This window comes from Lutra lutra, chromosome 17 (assembly GCF_902655055.1).
Source record: "Lutra lutra chromosome 17, mLutLut1.2, whole genome shotgun sequence".
Taxonomy (NCBI): Eukaryota; Metazoa; Chordata; class Mammalia; order Carnivora; family Mustelidae; genus Lutra; species Lutra lutra.
Genome location: NC_062294.1, coordinates 240,959 through 257,830, shown reverse-complemented (window position 1 = coordinate 257,830; position 16,872 = coordinate 240,959). Strand labels below are relative to the sequence as shown.

Here is a 16,872-nt window from a genome sequence, read left to right as displayed (position 1 = left end):
GATCGAGCCCTGCATCGAGCTCTGCATTCAATATGGAGTCTGCTTGGGAGTCTCTATCTCCCTCTGCCCCTCCTGCTTGTGCTCTCTAAAATAAGTAAATAAAGCTTTAAAAAGATAACTAATGATGGGCACACCTGGGTGGCTCAGTCAGTTAAGCGTCTGCCTTCAGGGGCACCTGGGTGGCTCAGTGGGTTGGGCCGCTGCCTTCGGCTCAGGTCATGATCTCAGGGTCCTGGGATCGAGCCCCGCATCGGGCTCTCTGCTCAGCGGGGAGCCTGCTTCCCTCTCTCTCTCTCTCTCTGCCTGCCTCTCTGCCTGCTTGTGATCTCTGTCTGTCAAATAAATAAATAAAATCTTAAAAAAAAAAAAAAAAAAAAGCGTCTGCCTTCAGCTCAGGTCATGATCCCAGGGTCCTGGGATTGAGCTTCCAAATTGGGCTCCCTGCTTGTGCCGTCTAATAAGTAAAATCTTTAAAAAAAAAAAAAAAAAATCAATGACAGAAATGTAGGGCTTTACATTTGGATTGGAAATCCTGGCCCACTGCTCTAGGTCTACCCTTAGGCCAGCACCACAGGCCAGCTCTATAGTAAGTTCTGAAAACAGGACCTGGGACCCCCCCAATGTTGTTGTTCTCTCTCAAGAATTTTTGGCTACTCAGGGCCCCCTGCACCTCCACTTCGGTATCAGAATCAGCTTGTCCATGTATGGAAAAAAGCCAAGTTAGGTTTTGATGGAGATCAAGCCACATGCATCAGTCAGTGTTGGGGGTGTGGGGGATGCTGCCCTCCTAACAATGTCAGGTGTTCCAGTCCATGAGCAGGGAATGTCTGTTTCTCTAGTTCTTAGAGCCAGGGGCCTGAATGAAATTTTAACTTCCTTTTCAGATTGTTCACGTTCTTGTATAAAAACACAACTGAGGGGCGCCTGGGTGGCTCAGTCAGTTGGGCGGCTGCCTTCGGCTCCGGTCATGATCCCAGGGTCCTGGGATCGAGCCCCGTGTTGGACTCTCTGCTCAGTGGAAAGCCTGCTTCTCCCTCTCCCTCTGCCTGCTGCTCTGCCTACTTGTGCTCTCTCTCCATCTCTCTAATAAATAAAATCTTAAAAAAATAAAATAAAACAAAACACAACTGATTCTGAATGTTGGAGCTGTTTCCTGCAACCTTGCGAAAGCTGCTGACGTGCTAATACTTCTCAGCAGGGGTTCCCTAAGCTATTCAATACGCAAGAGGCAGTCCCCTGCAGACAGCTTCGCTCTTCCCCTCCCAATCTGGACACTTGTTTAAATCCCCCTATGCCTAGGTACATGGGTCAAGAAACGTGTTTTTCATAGTTAAAATTTGTCAGCCTAAGTCCTGGGCCTTATATCATAGTTAGACCTTTCCTGCTCCAAGATTATAGGGTCATCTTCCATGATTTCTTCTAGTACTTTCATAACCTCATTTTCCCGCTGTGACTTACCTAGAATTTTTCTGGTCTAAGGTGAAGACTCAACTTTTCAAATCGAGATGTGACCCATGTGTCACAACGCCACTGATTTCAACACAGACTTTTCAACAGTGCTTCAGGGTTCCCCAAATTAGACACTCAGTTCTTCCTGACCTGATGACAAATATACCCATCTCTGGCTTTCTGCGTGGCAGAGAGCATGGCCGAGAGCATGGCAGGCCAGAGCTCCCAAGGCCTCCTCTATGTGCATTCAGAGATACTGAGTCACCCTCCTCTACCTTCCGGCAGGGGTGCTCAGCTCTCCCACCCTGCAGTCCTTTAGGAACAGACTGAGTTGCTGGCTAAGGGCAAGTCTATCTCAAGCCTCCTCGGTCATTTATCACAGGTCTCTCTGCCTTCTGCTTCCAAAACTTTGCTTCTCCTCTCTTCTCTTCTACTGCCCTCTGTAAGCGGTTATCTTTGAATCAAGTCACTTTCCTTACTCTCGATGGGACTTCAGGAGGAAATAAAAGTAGGTACACACATTCTATCAACCATATTTATCTGAATATCTCTTTTTAAATTTTTTTTTTTAATTTTCTATGGGAGGGCGGCTGGGTGGCTCAGTGAGTTAAGCTGCCGCCTTCAACTCAGGTCATGATCCCAGGGTCCCGGAATCAGGTCCCTCCTCCAGCTCCTCACTCAGCAGGGAGTCTCCCCCTCTCTCTGCCTGCCACTCCCCCTGCTTGTGTGTGTGCACTCTCTCTGTCTCTCTCGTGCTCTCTGACAAATAAATCTTAAAAAAAAAAAAAAAAAATTCTTTTCAGGGTGCCTGGGTGGCTCAGTTGGTTGGGCAACTGCCTTTGGCTCATATAATCTTCCTGGAGTCCCAGGTTCGAGGCCTGCACAGGGAATCCCTGCTCAGTGGGGAGTCTGTTTCTCCCTCTGACCCTCCCCCATGTCGTTCTCTTTCTCATTCTCTCTCTCAAATAAAGTCTTTAAAAATAATTTTTTTTTCTAGGTAAGAAGTTTATTTTATTTTTTGTAGTAATCTCTATACCCAACATGGGTCTCAAACTCAAAACCCTAAAATCTAGTCTTATGCTCTTCCAACTGAGCCAGCCAGGCATCCCCTTTAAAAGAAAAAAAAAATTTTAACATTTTTATTTATTTGAGAGAGAGAGAGAGCACAAGCAGGGGGACCAGCAGGCAGAGGGAGAACCAGGCTCTCCACTGAGCAGGGAGCCTGATGTGGGACTCGATCCCAGGACCCTGGGATCACGACCTGAGCCAAAGGCACATGCTTCACCAATTGAGCCCCCAGGTATCCCTCCTATGATAGATTTTATACAAAGAAAACATTACCAAGTTTGTACATGACAAAGAATTTGATTATAACAAATGTTCTCTTTAAATAATGAAGAGTTTCTCTCAGTGATTTTTGGCTTTGATTTATAAATAAATCATAATACACTAGATCACAAAAAGTAAGTCCTATAACACTAAGGTCAGGTAAAATAATCACTGGTACACTACCTTTCCCACAGCTCCGGGAGGCTCACAATGTTCTGTACGTGAAGACGCCACACAGCTTCAAGCAACAAAGAATTCTGAAGAAAATAAGAGTAGTACGCGTCTTTCGTGCACACATTTTCCTACAAAGTGCAGAGCCGTACACTGAACTCCTGGACCCTATGGACAACTGGGGTGGAGTGACAGGCCCAGCCCCAAACACTGTGGCTTCAGACTTACTACTCCTACTCTTCACCTCCCCAACCCCCAGCACCCTGTCCAGTCCCTAGTGTCACCTGCTTCTAGGACTTAGTCCCCTGTGGCCAATACAAGATCCCACAGTACAAACTGGACATGGCAACCTTCTTTCTTCTTTAGACCCTTTGGTGGCTCTTCGCAGCTCTCAGAACAAAGGCCCAGACTCTTGGACACAGCACAGGACCCTTATAACCCGGTATCTGTGTCTCTTGTTCTCTGTCCCAGTGAGCTCCCCCATCTGCACCACAGCACCCTTGCCCCTGTCCCTGGGACATCTGCTCAAGTCTCCTGTGTCCCATGGCCTACTTTGTCCAGCTTGCCTTCACCCAACAAAACGGCACTCCTCCTCCACACCCCGTGCAGCTGCCAGCTCTCTTACAAAGCCTTTCCTGCCACCAACCATACAGCCATCCACTCTTCCCTGCACACCTGTGGACACCTACGTCATGGCAACGCACGGGCATCCGGCTGCCCTCCCTCCAACTACACAGCTGCCATCGAGCACAGGGACCACAGCAACACTGACACAGCTACAGACACATACGTAAAGTATGCTGGATAAAAGAATGGGGGGGACCATGAACGCACCATCACCTGGGCTGTCCTTTCCTTTCACTATATTCTTACTGATCTCATTTAATAACGAGTTACCTTGAGTACTTTCAACTACTCAAAAATCTGTAAACCTACTGAATTCAAAATGCTTCAAAACAGAATAAAAATATTTTTAATTGTAATTTTCTACTTTACTATACTACCATGGGAAATGGTTTATAATCACACCTAAGAAGAGAGACCACGTTTCTGTGGTACAGTCTAATAAACATTACTAACGATGGGTGAATACTGACATACACGGTCACTGAAGGCACTTTTTCCCCACCCACAGAGACATGAGCTGAATGCCTCCCCTCCCACCCGTGATTAATGAGATGCTTGGTGGAATCCCTAAGAACATGCTGGGACTCTGTTGTCTCTGCTCAACACGAGACTGCCTGAGAAGCCCCTAGAGGCAGAGCCACAACGTCAGATTTTTACCTGGACTTCGCATAGCTCTTGACAGAAGGAGAGACGGGAGAACATACTATGAGCTAATAAATACTGAGCCACCTCCAACAAGGAAGACAGTTTCTTCTGAAAAGAGAGATTAAGTCTTAAAAAAAGCAAAAAATAAACTACCTGAAACAATATTTAAGAAATGTCCTATTACGCCAAATAGCTCAGAAGTAACGAGTAAGTACCATTAGCTCCCAGCGCCGCGTCTTACCCTTTGCTCTGCATTCAACAGCACCTTCTGGGAGGGCTCGCCACTGGACGCACAGATCTGCACAATGCTGGACACCACTGTCCGGCTGGACAGCACAGCCACTGGGACACCCAGTTTCGAGGCTTGATCCCATAAAGCAGAACCTTAAAGACAGAACAAAAACCCCGAGACAAACGTCTAAAACAGAAGACCTAGGGTTTAAAAAGCCTTTTCAGGGACGCCTGGGTGGCTCAGTTGGTTAGGCGGCTGCCTTCGGCTCGGGTCATGATCCCAGGGTCCTGGGATCGAGTCCCATATCGGGCTCCTTGCTCAGCAGGGAGCCTGCTTCTCCCTCTGCCTGTCTCTCTGTGCTCACTCTCTCTGACAAATTAAAAAAATAAATAAATAAAAAAATAAAATAAAAAAAAAATAAAAAGCCTTTTCAGCTGTAGCTACCAGCCTCCTGAGCACCCAGCCCCTGGTCCACGATCCATGAAGTAAGAAATCAGGGCACCCAGGGGGCTCAGTCGTTAAGCATCTGCCTTCGGCTTAGGTCTTGATCCCAGGGTCCTGGGATCGAGCCACGTCCAGGTTCCTGCTCTCAGGGAAGCCTGTTTCTCCCTCTCCACCACCCTGCTTCTGTCCCTCTCTCGCTGTGCGTCTTTCTGTCAAATAAATAAAATCTTAAAATATAATAATAATAAAGAATGCTGAACAGCCTGAAAATAGATAATGCCTACAAGCACATAGCTTCCTAATTTTTTTTAAAGATTTTATTTATTTATTTGACAGAGATCACAAGCAGGCAGAGAGGCAGGCAGAGAGAGAGGAGGAAGCAGGCTCCCTGCTGAGCAGAGAGCCCGATGTGGGGCTGGATCCCAGGACCCTGAGATCATGACCTGAGCCAAAGGCAGAGCCTTTAACCCACTGAGCCACCCAGGCGCCCCCAAAATAGCTTTCTAATGTAATTGACTTCCAAAACTAAGGTTTGGTTTTTTTTTAAAGGAAAAGTAAACTCTAGCACATGCCCATTATCTTCAGGGCCCTGAAAATGCATACCAATATATAAATTAAAACAATTAATAGTACTTGCAAAGATTCCAAATGACAATATTAGAAATTATCAACTACTGGGGTCAAGAAATTATTCATGGTAGAAGAGGAGAAAATGTTGATTTCTAGCCATTACTTTTCCACAATGAAGGAAACCATCAATCAAACAAAAAGGCAATTTACTGAATGGGAGAAGATATTTATAAATGACATATCTGATAAGGGGTTAATACCCAAAATACATAAAGAACCTCAACTTAACACCAAAAGAAATTTCTATTAAGAAATAGACAGGGTGAGGCGCCTGGGTGGCTCAACTGGTTAAGCCTCTGCCTTCCAGTCAGGTCATGGTCCCAGGGTCCTGGGACCCAGCCCCGCATCAGGCTCTCTGCTCAGCAGGAAGCCTGCTTCCCCTCTCCCACTCCCCTGCTTGTGTGCCCTCTCTGGCTATCTCTCCGTCAAATAAATAAATAAAATCTTTTTAAAAAAAGCGCGTGGCTGAGCCTGGTTCCCCAGAATGGTGACACTAAGACGTGAAATTCAAACACAGGGCAGTGAAAATCAGTATGATCCACCAAAGACCTGTAGTGATCAGGGCTCAAGGTGAGTCTGTCTAGTTATTTTAGTAGATACTTTAGACAAATTAATGAATTAGTTAATACCATACCGAAATGACAGTCATTTCATAATAAAAATGTGAATGTCCAGAAAATAACTGATTTTTTTTTGTTATTCCACAGAACTTCCCTGATCTCGTTGTTCTCAAACTGAAATGTCCTGAAATACTCCCAACCCTGTCCTTTTGGCTTCCCACCTGCTCTCTCCGATGTAGCACAACCTGTTTTCCCCACTTGTATAAACAAGGTACACATTACAGTCTCTCGTTTTTCCAAGGGACACTTCGGCTCCTCCTGCTTCTGAGTCCCACGTTGAGTCAAACGCTGCTTTTAAATAACAGCCTTATAATGCGCCCCAAGCAGGTCCAGGTCACGTTACAGAAAGCTGTTCCGTAACTGTATGTGTTCAGAAAGCTGAGCTCTATCTTACCTATGAATGAACTAGAAGAACCGGCAGAGGCCTCGGGACCCATCAACTGATCGAGACACAGAGTTTTACATGCAGGACCTTCTACCTAGAGACCAAACACAAAGAACTCTAGTTAAAGTTCAAGCTGTGTGTGCATAAAAACAATCTGTCTGGGGGGGTGCGCAAAGGGAAGGGGAAAAGCAGACTTCCACGGAGCAGGGAGCCCAACGCAGGGCTTGATCCTGGGACCCCGGGATCACGACCTGAGCCAAAGGCAGACAGTTCATGGACTGAGCCACCCAGATGCCCTGAATAAACATTTTTAAAAAGTGAAACTTGCCAAAGCTTTCTGAAAGAAACTACATCCACTCTAAACTTACTTCACGTCCCAGAAGATAAACGCTGACGATCTCTTTCTCACCTGGTCAACACGGAGCAGGTGCTTCTCCCAGAAGCTCAGGGGGCTTTCCGGGTGTCTCTTCGTGTAGATCAGCCTCGGCTGGGGCCAACCAATTCTTACCTCAACCAGAAGATCCTTCAGGTTCAGATGGCGTCTCAGGAGGCGCGCGGCTGATTCCCGTAGCTCGTGCTCCCTTCCGGGACCCAGCGGCTGCCTCCCGACCCTTCCCGCTGTGGGGAAATCAGGTGCACACATCAGAGCACTCCTGAAACCCTTCCTCCAGCAGACTCGGGAACATTCCAGACCTGTTGAGAGGCACCCCGGGGACCCACTGTCTCCACGGGGCTCCTGTGCATTCCAGATCGACGCCCATTTCCTGCAGGAAGGGACCAAGGCCTCCGCCAGTGTCCCTCATGAGCGAGCAAAAGGCTAGCTGAGGACAAAGCAGAAGCTGACACCCCGCAACCCCGCCCCCCATGGGTTCTATGTGACAGTCCTCAGACGCTCCTGGGTGCCCCAAAGGAAGAGCAAAGAGTTAGCTTGTAGAGATCACAGTCCCCCAAGAGCGGAGTCTCCCTCGGTTCACAAATGTCCTAGTTATTTAGGAGGAAGAGGCTTTCCTACCAACAGCCTAACTTCCAAAGACCCGTAACTCAGTTCCCGAAGCCCTGACACTGCCTGCCCTCCGTAAAACTGGGGGAGGCCCGGAGGAAAGGAGCTGTACCCCAAGCGGAACTTGTTCTAACGCTAGAGCTCCCCGACAGGCACGTGCGAGAGCAGAAAGGTGACATTTCACCGGAAGCTCCCAGTGGGCGCCTCGGGAGGGAGAACAAGCACAGCACAGAGCGGCCTCCGACACCCTGACAGCCTTCCTCGCGCACGCTGGCCCTTCTGAACACCCCCTTTGTCCTCAGCTCCCCAGCTCCCGAGGATAAAGTCCGCCACTCCTCGGGTCACCGGGCAGCAGCCCTGTCTTCCCACGGGTCCTGTCCCCGCGCCTGAATAAACCGCCCTTGTGCACCGAAGCCGTGTCAAGAATTCTTCCTGGATCCTGGGCTCCGGATCTCACCCCACCGGACCGCACTCATACCTGCTCACCCCGGGAACGAGGGCGGTCCCTCCGGCCGGCCCCGACACACACGCGTGCGCGCGGGCCGCCTGGCAGCGGGACACGCTGGCCACAGCCGAGGAAGCCCAGTGTGGTCTGGTCCGCCCACAGCACCGCGCCCGCGCCCCGCGTCCCGGGGCACAGCCTGGCCCTGAGGCCCCGGGCTCTGGGGCTGCGGGACGCCCGCGCTGCACCTTCTGCTCCCGGCCCGTGCGACCTGTCCCTGCCCGTCCGACCGGCTGGTGGCCAGTGCCGCCGGTGCCCAGGGGCGGGCGGGACGACGCCTGGGGTTCGGGAGAGGGCACCGGGGCGCAAGGACCGGGGACCGCGCCGGCGGAGGCTAGGGCGCGAAGGGGGTCTCCGGGCCCGGCACCACCCCCCCCCCCCGGCCCCGACGCCCTCATACCCAGCAGCTCGGTCCAGGTCCTCCTGCGGCCCCCGAACCCCGAGCCCGAGCCGGAGCCCGAGGCCGCGTCCGGCGCGCCCGGGTCCGACATGGCGGGAATGCCGCATCCCGCCGCGGCCTCCGGCAAACGGCCCGCGCCGCCTCCCCATTGGCTGCGGCCTGCGCGACCTCCCCGTTTCCTGCGCCCCCGCCGCCGCCCCATTGGCTAGCGGCTCCCGACCGCCCGCCGGAGGCCCCGCCCCGCGGCCATGTTGGGAGCGGCGTGGGCGCCATGTCTAGGGTGGCAGAGCGGGGGACGCGCGGGATCCCCGGGCGAGGAGGTGGTTAAGGCCTGCGGTTCGCCGAGCGACTCCGAAGCGGCGTCGCGTCCGAGAAAGCTGCGGCGTCTCCGCGCCTCATTCCCGCGGAGAACGGCCGAGAGCTGGTCGTGAAGAAACGCCCAAACCGGGGAGACGCCGGACCGCGCGCAGCCGCGTCGCTGATCCATCCGCGGTTCGGTTCGTGCCGGGATGCGGCTCCACGAGCCCCACGGCTGCCGCCCCGTCGGACCTACGGCCGGGCGGTGCTCTTGGACCCGAGTTCCCGTGAGTGGACGTGGCCGCAGGTGTCCCGGGCGTGGGCGGTGTCGGGGCGGCTGAGCCGGGGCGGCCTCGGGGCGCGAACTGGTGTTCGTGGCCGGGTCCGTGCGCACACGCGCGACCGAGGCCTTGCGTGGCCTGTTCGCTGCGCCTGCGGGGTGCTCCCGTCTCGGGCCTTCACGACCGGGGAGACAGCGCCCGCCGTCCGCCGGGCCAGCCGGGTCTCAGGACAGCAGAGGGCCCCGGGAGCACGCCTCGGGCCGCGGACCGGCCACCGCAGAGCCGGGCCACCTCCGCCGCCCCCATTGCGGGCGGCGGTGCTGCTTGCTCCGCGCCCCCGCGGCCGGGTGCGGGGAAGCCCCCACGTCTCCAGACGAGCCTGTCCTGGCGGTGTCGCCTTCCGGGGAGAGCCGAGGAAAGGCCTTGGTCTGCCTTCGCGTCCTGGCCGCCTCGGGGGTGCTTTCCCCGCCTGCCTGGCCGCCTGCGGGGAGACCCGTGGATCGCGGAAACGCGGTTTTTCCCGGAGCCTCTCCGCAGCTCCTCCTGTGACCGTGTCCGGGGAGCTCGCGTCGGATCTGCTTCTTGCCGAAGGCTGGGGCCGCTGAAGCTCGGGAGGGAGGGAGGCAGGCAGGCCTCGCGGCGTGGTTTGCACACAGCGCGGGGCCGTCGGGCCGCGGGGAACCCAGGGCTGCGGGCCGCAGACGGACGCGGCTCATTCCTGCCGAGACCGTGTTGCAGGTGGCCCGTCGGGTGACGACGCAAGGCTCCGTTCTCACCCCGAGCTGGAGGGGCGCTTCGGATTCATCTCAACAGACGTCACCGTGTGTCACGTTCGCGCCCACGTGGGGAGATGAACCTGAGTGGAAAATGCGTGGCAGGTGTCCGGAGCCCTCACCTCGGAGGAGGGGTGCATTTGAAGGTCCGCTGAGTGGGAAGTCCCAGTTCTTCCCTCTTAGAAGAATCTTCCCTGGAGTATCTCCTCTACTTGTGACGCTCTGGTCCAGCTGTGTAGGGGACGTTCCCCTGCGCAGTTCCCTGTGACACTAGCCCAGGGCCCTCGACTTCAACTCAGTGCTGACACTGCTTGTGGGGACAGTCAGACCCTGCCGGGGAAGGGCTACGTCTTAGTGCTCGGCCCCCCCTTCCGTCAACAAATCAGTAGTTCTTCCAGCTGCCTCCTCAGGTTGGTCGGCTCACAGAAGTCAGGGAAACACGTTTACCAGATTATCCAAGGCCGTGGTAGAGGGTACAGGTGAGCAGCCGGATGAAGAGAGAGACAGGGGAGTCCCAAGCACAGCCCATCCGTCCTCATGGAATTGGTGCACATACCCCCGGCGGTATGTTCCCCAAGCTGGGAACTGAACACTATCCTTTTGGGATTTCACAGCGGCTTCACGACGGAAGTGTGATTGGTCATTCGCTCCATGTCCCATTCCTCTTCCCTCTCAGGAGGATGGGCCTGAGCTGAAGATGCCAAGTTCTGATCATACTTGGTCTTTCAGGTGAGAAGGGAGCCTCCTGGGGCCCACCCAGAGCCTGGTCATCCGAACAGAAGGCCCTCCTAGTGTCACCACGTAGGAATTTCTTTCTTTTTTTAATTTTTTTTTATTTTTTTGTTTTAATTTTAATTAATTAATTTTATTATTATTTTTTTTTATCACATCGGAATTTCTAAGAGCTTCAGGAATTCTGGTACCGAGACTCGGGGCAGAGACCGATAGGCATTCTCCATTGCCTCACAGATGGTGAGAAGAGCTGAGCCTCCACATCCAGGTCATCACACGGGGCCATGCTGTCAGCTGTAAGACCTCCATGTCGCAGGAGGACCTCAGAGGGCGCCCCACCGTCCACTCCTGGATTGCCGCCCCAGCCCCTGGGGAGCTGTGCACTTGGAGACTGGTGGTGTGCAGACTCGGACCACCCTGCGTGAGTGCCACAAGGCCCAACCCAGACCTGGAGTCGCGCCACTTGCCCAAAATGCCCACAAGACGTCACGGAGCGTGATACAAACGGGGCAACATTTGGTTTGTGTTCTGGGTTGCAAGAAATGGCCACGAATTCTCTTTCAGCCTCAAGAGGTGGGGTCTGTTTCCCCATCCCTTTGCTTTGGGCCAACCCATGAGTAATATGATCTGAACAGAACCCTGAGAGGAGCATAGGCTGTAGAGCTGTCTGAGCTCCCCAAGGAACACACCTGAGCCAGCCTGCCTGAGCACGAGGCTGTGGAGGCAAGGTGGGCGCCCAGCCAACAGTCCCAGCCCCTGGCGGGCAGTGTGTCCACCACCAAACCTGGGAACGAGGCCATTCCAGACTGCCCAGCTGCCAGCCAACTGCCTGCTGCTTTAGCAGTGCGAGTTAGGCTGGTGAGTACAGAGGAATGGCCATGCACCCCAGACTTATGCCCCAAGCAGACAGTTGTTGCTTTAAGGCTCTAGGGTCTACGATGCTTTATTACAGAGCAATAGATAACTGATAATACCCTTTATACTGGACCCATCCTCTGAGCAAGGGAAGTTACAGACAGGAAGCAAAGCCCTCACAGGTTACAGGATTTCCCCGAGGATACAGAGCTAATGCACTGCAAAGACAGGAGAAGAACTCAGGGCTGTCCGATCCCCAGCTCTTCCACTGGAGACATGGGCACATGGGAAGGGGGAGCCTCCTGGGTTTGCATTCCAAAAAATTCCTACTCCTCGCCCTCTGTGCTCCTAAAGGCAAGGCATTGGGAGAAAGAGAACCCAGACTAGACCGGCGCCCTCCCTCCTGTGGCCACCTTGCCTCCTCAGTGCCCTAATTTCTTGCCTCTTCCCGGCACTGCTGTCCAGCATAGGGGGACTCTGCCCCCTTTCCTGTCACTGTCTGTATGGAAATGGGCGAGAACAGAGGGAAGGATGTGAAGATGAGTGTCTCCTTGACATCGCCCAAGGTACCAGGACAATACTGAACAAGACGGAACCCCAGTCCAGCCCCGTATAGGGACATGACCAAAAGCTTTTACGGCACAGGAATCCATCAAAGCACATGCCTTAGGGATGCTCCTCAAAGCCCTTGGAGGCACAAAGCCCGTTAGACGGTCCAGTCCCCAGCTCCCCAGCAGCATCGGGCACCAGAGGGATCCACGGTCTGTGAGAGCCATCCTGCCTCTGGCAAATGTGCCTTCTTTGCCTTAAAGTGAAGCCCGCTTTGGCCTGTCCACCTACCCATAGGCCGTGTTGACTGCTCAGATCTCATTAAGCACAACGACTAAGACACACAAAATAGGGCCTTGGGTTCAGGGTCCAAGAATATGAAATCAGGACCCATGGAGTCCCCATGAGGATTTCAGCCGGCCCCCTTGCACTCTGCTGGCCAAGCACGATGATGTGACCTGTAAGGGCTAGAAAGTACAGAGAACAGATCGGCTCATAAAGAGGCGAACATTCGTTCTGGACGACCCTCCACACAAGTCTGGTGGTGAGAGCTGGGGCCCTGTTAGGAAGCTCGCCCCACACAGCTGTCCCCTTCCCACCTCCCACCCCGGCCATGTCTCAGGGAGACTAGACCACACCCCAAGCCGCCCATATAAGCACCTTTTGGATTATTTGAAGGAGGAAGTTTATGAAGTTGGGGAAACACCCTTTCCACCTGGCCACGAGTCAGCTGAGAAAAGCTTTTCTCTCTTCATTTCCCCAAGCTGCTGACAGGAATGGAGCCCTGAAAATTTTAATTAGTTGTAAAATCAGACTTACTCATGTTTTCCTAATGCTTGCCAAATTCCAAAGTGTGGACACAACAGGTCCATATTCTCGCAAATCACTAAAAGAATTTCTCAAAGCAGCTTCCGTGGGAACAACAGTTACCTAGCAGGCCCTGTGCTGTGCTCAGAACCCCTGGGCCTGTGCAAAGCCTGGGCCCCCAGGCCTGCTGCCCGCCCTGGGCTTGTGTCTCACCCGAGTCAGGTTTTATGTCTGCTGCCATGTTGTAAGCCCAGGTGTGGTGCTCCTGTTCACCTCTGGTTTCCAGTGATGACACGGAGAGCCTGCATTCCTATCTGTAGGGCTGTCGTGTTGTGGGAAAAGCTGGCCAAAGGTGTTTGGTGCTGTGGTGGGCTCTGAGTCCCAAACACAGAGGGGTTCAAGCTGAGGAGGCAGCAGAATTCACAAGAATCTCTCCTGGAAGCACCCAGATAACTCAAGAATGAGAACAGACAGAAGGAGACCTTCAGGCTCCATCTCCCCATGTATAAAGCTGGCCTGACAGATGCCCCATGTTCTGTGGTTGTCTGCACACTCAGGCATGTGTGCCAAAGTTCAAAGACCTGTGTCCACGGTCCGGAGTGACCTTGACTACTCGATCTGGAGCTGGGGACTGGCTGAGACCTGCCGAGGGGGTATGCAAGCAACAAGACCCTGTTTCACCCAAAATGCTTCTTCGGGGGCAGATGCTTCCTCATCACTACTACTCAGCACTTGGCAAAGAGCAGCATACGTGCTTCCACAGGCACTTCCCAGTGGGATCCATCTCTAAGGAATGAGGTAGATGGGTCCCCTGCCACTCACAGCCACATTCAGAAGCCCCGTCTCCAAATACCTAGAGTTGAGTGGATGGAACAGGAGACGGAGACGGATGGGAAGAGACAGGCAGGAGAGAGGCCAGTCTGTGCCAGAAACCTCTGGAGGACCCGCCACATGGCTCAAGAGAAAGCCACAGCATGAAGCTTGGCATGTGTGCACACGCACACGTTCCACATGTACATGTACACACAGACATACCACACGCACAGTCCCAGCCTACCAGACCCCTCCCAGCAAGGTTATCATCCATGATCGCAGAGAAAGGGAGGAAGGGGGGGCGGGATTCTTAGCGATTACATGTGAAAATACTGGGTTTTTGGAACCCAAGAGGCAGATACTCCTGGCATCTGTGGAAGGAGGCAGAGTTCACAAGTGGCTAGAAATAGCCAAGGTAGGAACCTCGTCTTGAATAAAGCTAGACCATGTAGGAGGTGAGCCAGGAGAAAGAGAACTGCTCCCTCCCTTCCTATCAGAGCAGCTGTTTGTGAGAGGGGAAAGGGAGGCCCAGCCCCACTTCAACTTTTCAGGGGTCCAGGCCCCAGAAGGTGGGAAAGTTGCTCCTGGTAGCCAAGGGACCATTTGCACTTCAAAGACACAGAATTTAGATAGAAAAACCCAAAACAGGGAAGGGAGCTGATTCAGCAGAAGACAGTCAACCAATACTGAATATTGCCTGTGCTTGGAGAATGGTGACTCTGCAGGCCTCCCTTATCAGAAGTGATGGCGGGGAGGGGGAGGGGGGCGGGGGAGCAGGAAGACTGGACTGGGAACCACCCTCACTCACCGGCAGTCCCGAAGGCTGACCCCTTCCCACTTCTCAGCATAAATCCAAGCCCCAAACATGGCAACCACCAGAGCAGGCCTCCACTCACTGCTTCTCAGGTATGGTGTGGAGAGGAGAGAAGAGGTCTTCCTTGTTGCAAACAGAAAGGGTGTTACGCCACAATTACAGAAGTAATTGACAAATGACACTGAATGAACCTGCTTGTGTTCCCTCTCTTGCTGTGTTTCTCTGTCAAATAAAATCGTAAAAAAAAAAAAAAAAAAAAAGTATTTCATGGAAAGAGAGAGCACAAGCAGTGGGAGAGGGAAATACAGGTTCCCCGCTGAGCAGGGAGCCCGATGTGGAACTTGATCCCAGGACCCTGAAGCTAAAGGCAGACGCTTCAACGACTGAGACCCCCAGATGTCCCTACTGCACATCTTTCAAGAAAGTTTTCTGCTTTGCAAATAGTTTTTTTTTTTTTTAAGATTTATTTATTTATTTGGCAGAAAACATGTTGGCGGGGGGCAGAGAGAGAGAGCGAGAGTAGCAGACTCCCCGTTGAGCACAGGGCCCAACTCAGGGCCATCCCACAACCCTGAGATCATGACCCAAGGCAAAACCAAGTCAGATGCTTAATTGACTGAGCCCCCCAGGTGCCCGAGCAAACTTTGTTTTTTTTTTGTTTTTTTTGTTTTTTTTGGTTTTTTTTGTTTTTTTTTTTTTGTTTTTTTTTTTTTTTAATTGCTGCTTTCTGGGGCGCCTGGGCGGCTCAGTGGGTTAAAGCCTCTGCCTTCGGCTCAGGTCATGATCTCAGGTCCATGGGATCGAGCCCTGCATCCGGCTCTCTGCTCAGCATGGAGCCTGCTTCCCCCTCTCTCTCACTGCCTGCCTCTCTGCCTACTTGTGATCTCTATCAAATAAATAAATAGAATCTTTTAAAAAATTTGCTGCTTTCTACTCTTTTTTTTTTTTCAAAGATTTATTTGAGAGAGAGGAAGAGAACATGAGCGAGGGGGAGGGGCAGAGGGAACACTAGACTCCCTGCTGAGCAGGGAGCCCAACTTGGGGCTCCCAGGACCCCAGGATCACTACCTGAACTGATGGCAGATGCTTCACTGATGGAGCCCCCCATGCACCCTATACTCTGTGTTCTTCGTCCACAATAACTCATGGACATCTTTACCAATGGAGCTGTCACCCCCCCTTAAATCCTCCTCAATCATTTCACGGTGTTCTACGGCAAGGCCTTGGGTGAGGCGACCAGCACTGTTGCCAAGTGGATGAGTCCTCCCCCACGGGTCTCCCTTATGCGTTTGAGGATGCGGACTTGTCTATGGCCTTAGGATAAAACTCCACTTAGCAAAATTGCTGGGTCAAGACCACACATACACAATTATTTGCCTTTAATTTGGGGGCCACATAGGGTCCTTAGTGAAAATTCAGCCGTGCTCCGTCCCAGGCCCAGGGGCTTCGCTGCTGAGCCCTTTCCTCCCTTAGGAAATCTTGGGAGTCCAGGATACAGAATCTTAAAACTACGTTTATTCGACAGTTTCAAGGGTCAAGATTGGAAAAAATCCTTTTTTATTGCTTTACTCGGGAAATTCTTTACAAAAACTGGCCTTGCTTTCTTCCCTCTTTTCATCCTGAGTGCACAGCCCTAAGGAGTGTAGTGAGCACCCCTACACTTTGTGGCACATTCTGCTACTGGCAGTTTTCCCCAGCAGGTTACATGGTGGACCCCCAGAAAGGTCTGTCCATGTCCTGACCTGGAATCTGTGAATGTGACCAACCTTATTTGGGAATAGGGTCTTTGCAGATGTAGTTAGTCAAGGAACTTGTGATGAGCCGGTCCTGGATTACCCAATGACCGGTGTCTGTTCATTCACAGCTCTACTCCTATCAGAGCACTGTCCAGCATATAGAAATGGATCCATAAACACTTGTGCAATTGAATTTTTTTAAAGAATCTGCCCTTTAATTTTACCCTAATAAGAGAAATGGAAGCTGGGCCACTCTTCCCCCATCAAAGATTCAAAAATTTAATCCCAGGCTGAGCGCTTAGGAAAACCGACAGCCTTTAACATTACCAGTGGGAAAGTAAACTGGTCCAGCCTGTGCGAGGGTTGTTTTGATGATACTTATCCAAATACTGAGTATGGATCCTTCAACCCAGCAAGTCTGTTTTCTAGAATTTATACTGAGCACATATAAAAGTGTAAGTGTTGGGGTGCCTGGGTGGCTCAGTCGTTAGGTGTCTGTCTTCGGCTCAGGTCATGATCCCAGGGTCCTGGGATCCAGCCTCACGTCCCACTGTCCCACTCCCTACTCGGCAAGGAGCTTGCTCCTCCCTCTCCTGCTCCCCCTGCTTGTGTTCCCTCTCTCTCTCTGTCTCTTTCTGTCAAATAAAATCTTAAAAAAAAAAAAAAAAGCGTAAAGTGTCTGCTGCACTCCCACAGTGTGTGGGGAACTTGGAACAGCAGCAGGTAAGCCAAAGACGTCCGCGCCATCTTGGAGCCTATCCTATGTATGAGGTCATTTAGT

The 16,872-nt window shown here is 52.4% G+C and overlaps 1 protein-coding gene across 9 annotated transcripts in view; it reads right to left on the bottom strand.

Moving 5' to 3' along the window:
- The window catches only part of FANCA (FA complementation group A), a 62,929-nt gene extending 54,365 nt beyond the window's left edge, over positions 1-8,564 (bottom strand). For 8 of the 9 annotated variants that reach the window (XR_007123761.1, XR_007123763.1, XR_007123762.1 and 5 more), the window contains exons 1-6: positions 8,435-8,564; positions 7,041-7,150; positions 6,542-6,626; positions 4,463-4,605; positions 4,234-4,329; positions 2,962-3,035 (exon numbers count right to left, since the gene is read on the bottom strand). Coding sequence is in view for 6 of the 9 variants with exons in the window: in XM_047710074.1 (XP_047566030.1) it covers positions 2,962-3,035; positions 4,234-4,329; positions 4,463-4,605; positions 6,542-6,626; positions 7,041-7,150; positions 8,435-8,525 (599 nt within the window). In the remaining 3 variants the exon portion in view is untranslated. The remainder of the gene's footprint in view (positions 1-2,961; positions 3,036-4,233; positions 4,330-4,462; positions 4,606-6,541; positions 6,627-7,040; positions 7,151-8,434) is intronic. The other variant, XM_047710072.1, reaches the window with a different exon arrangement.
- Positions 8,565-16,872: the final 8,308 nt, after the last annotated feature.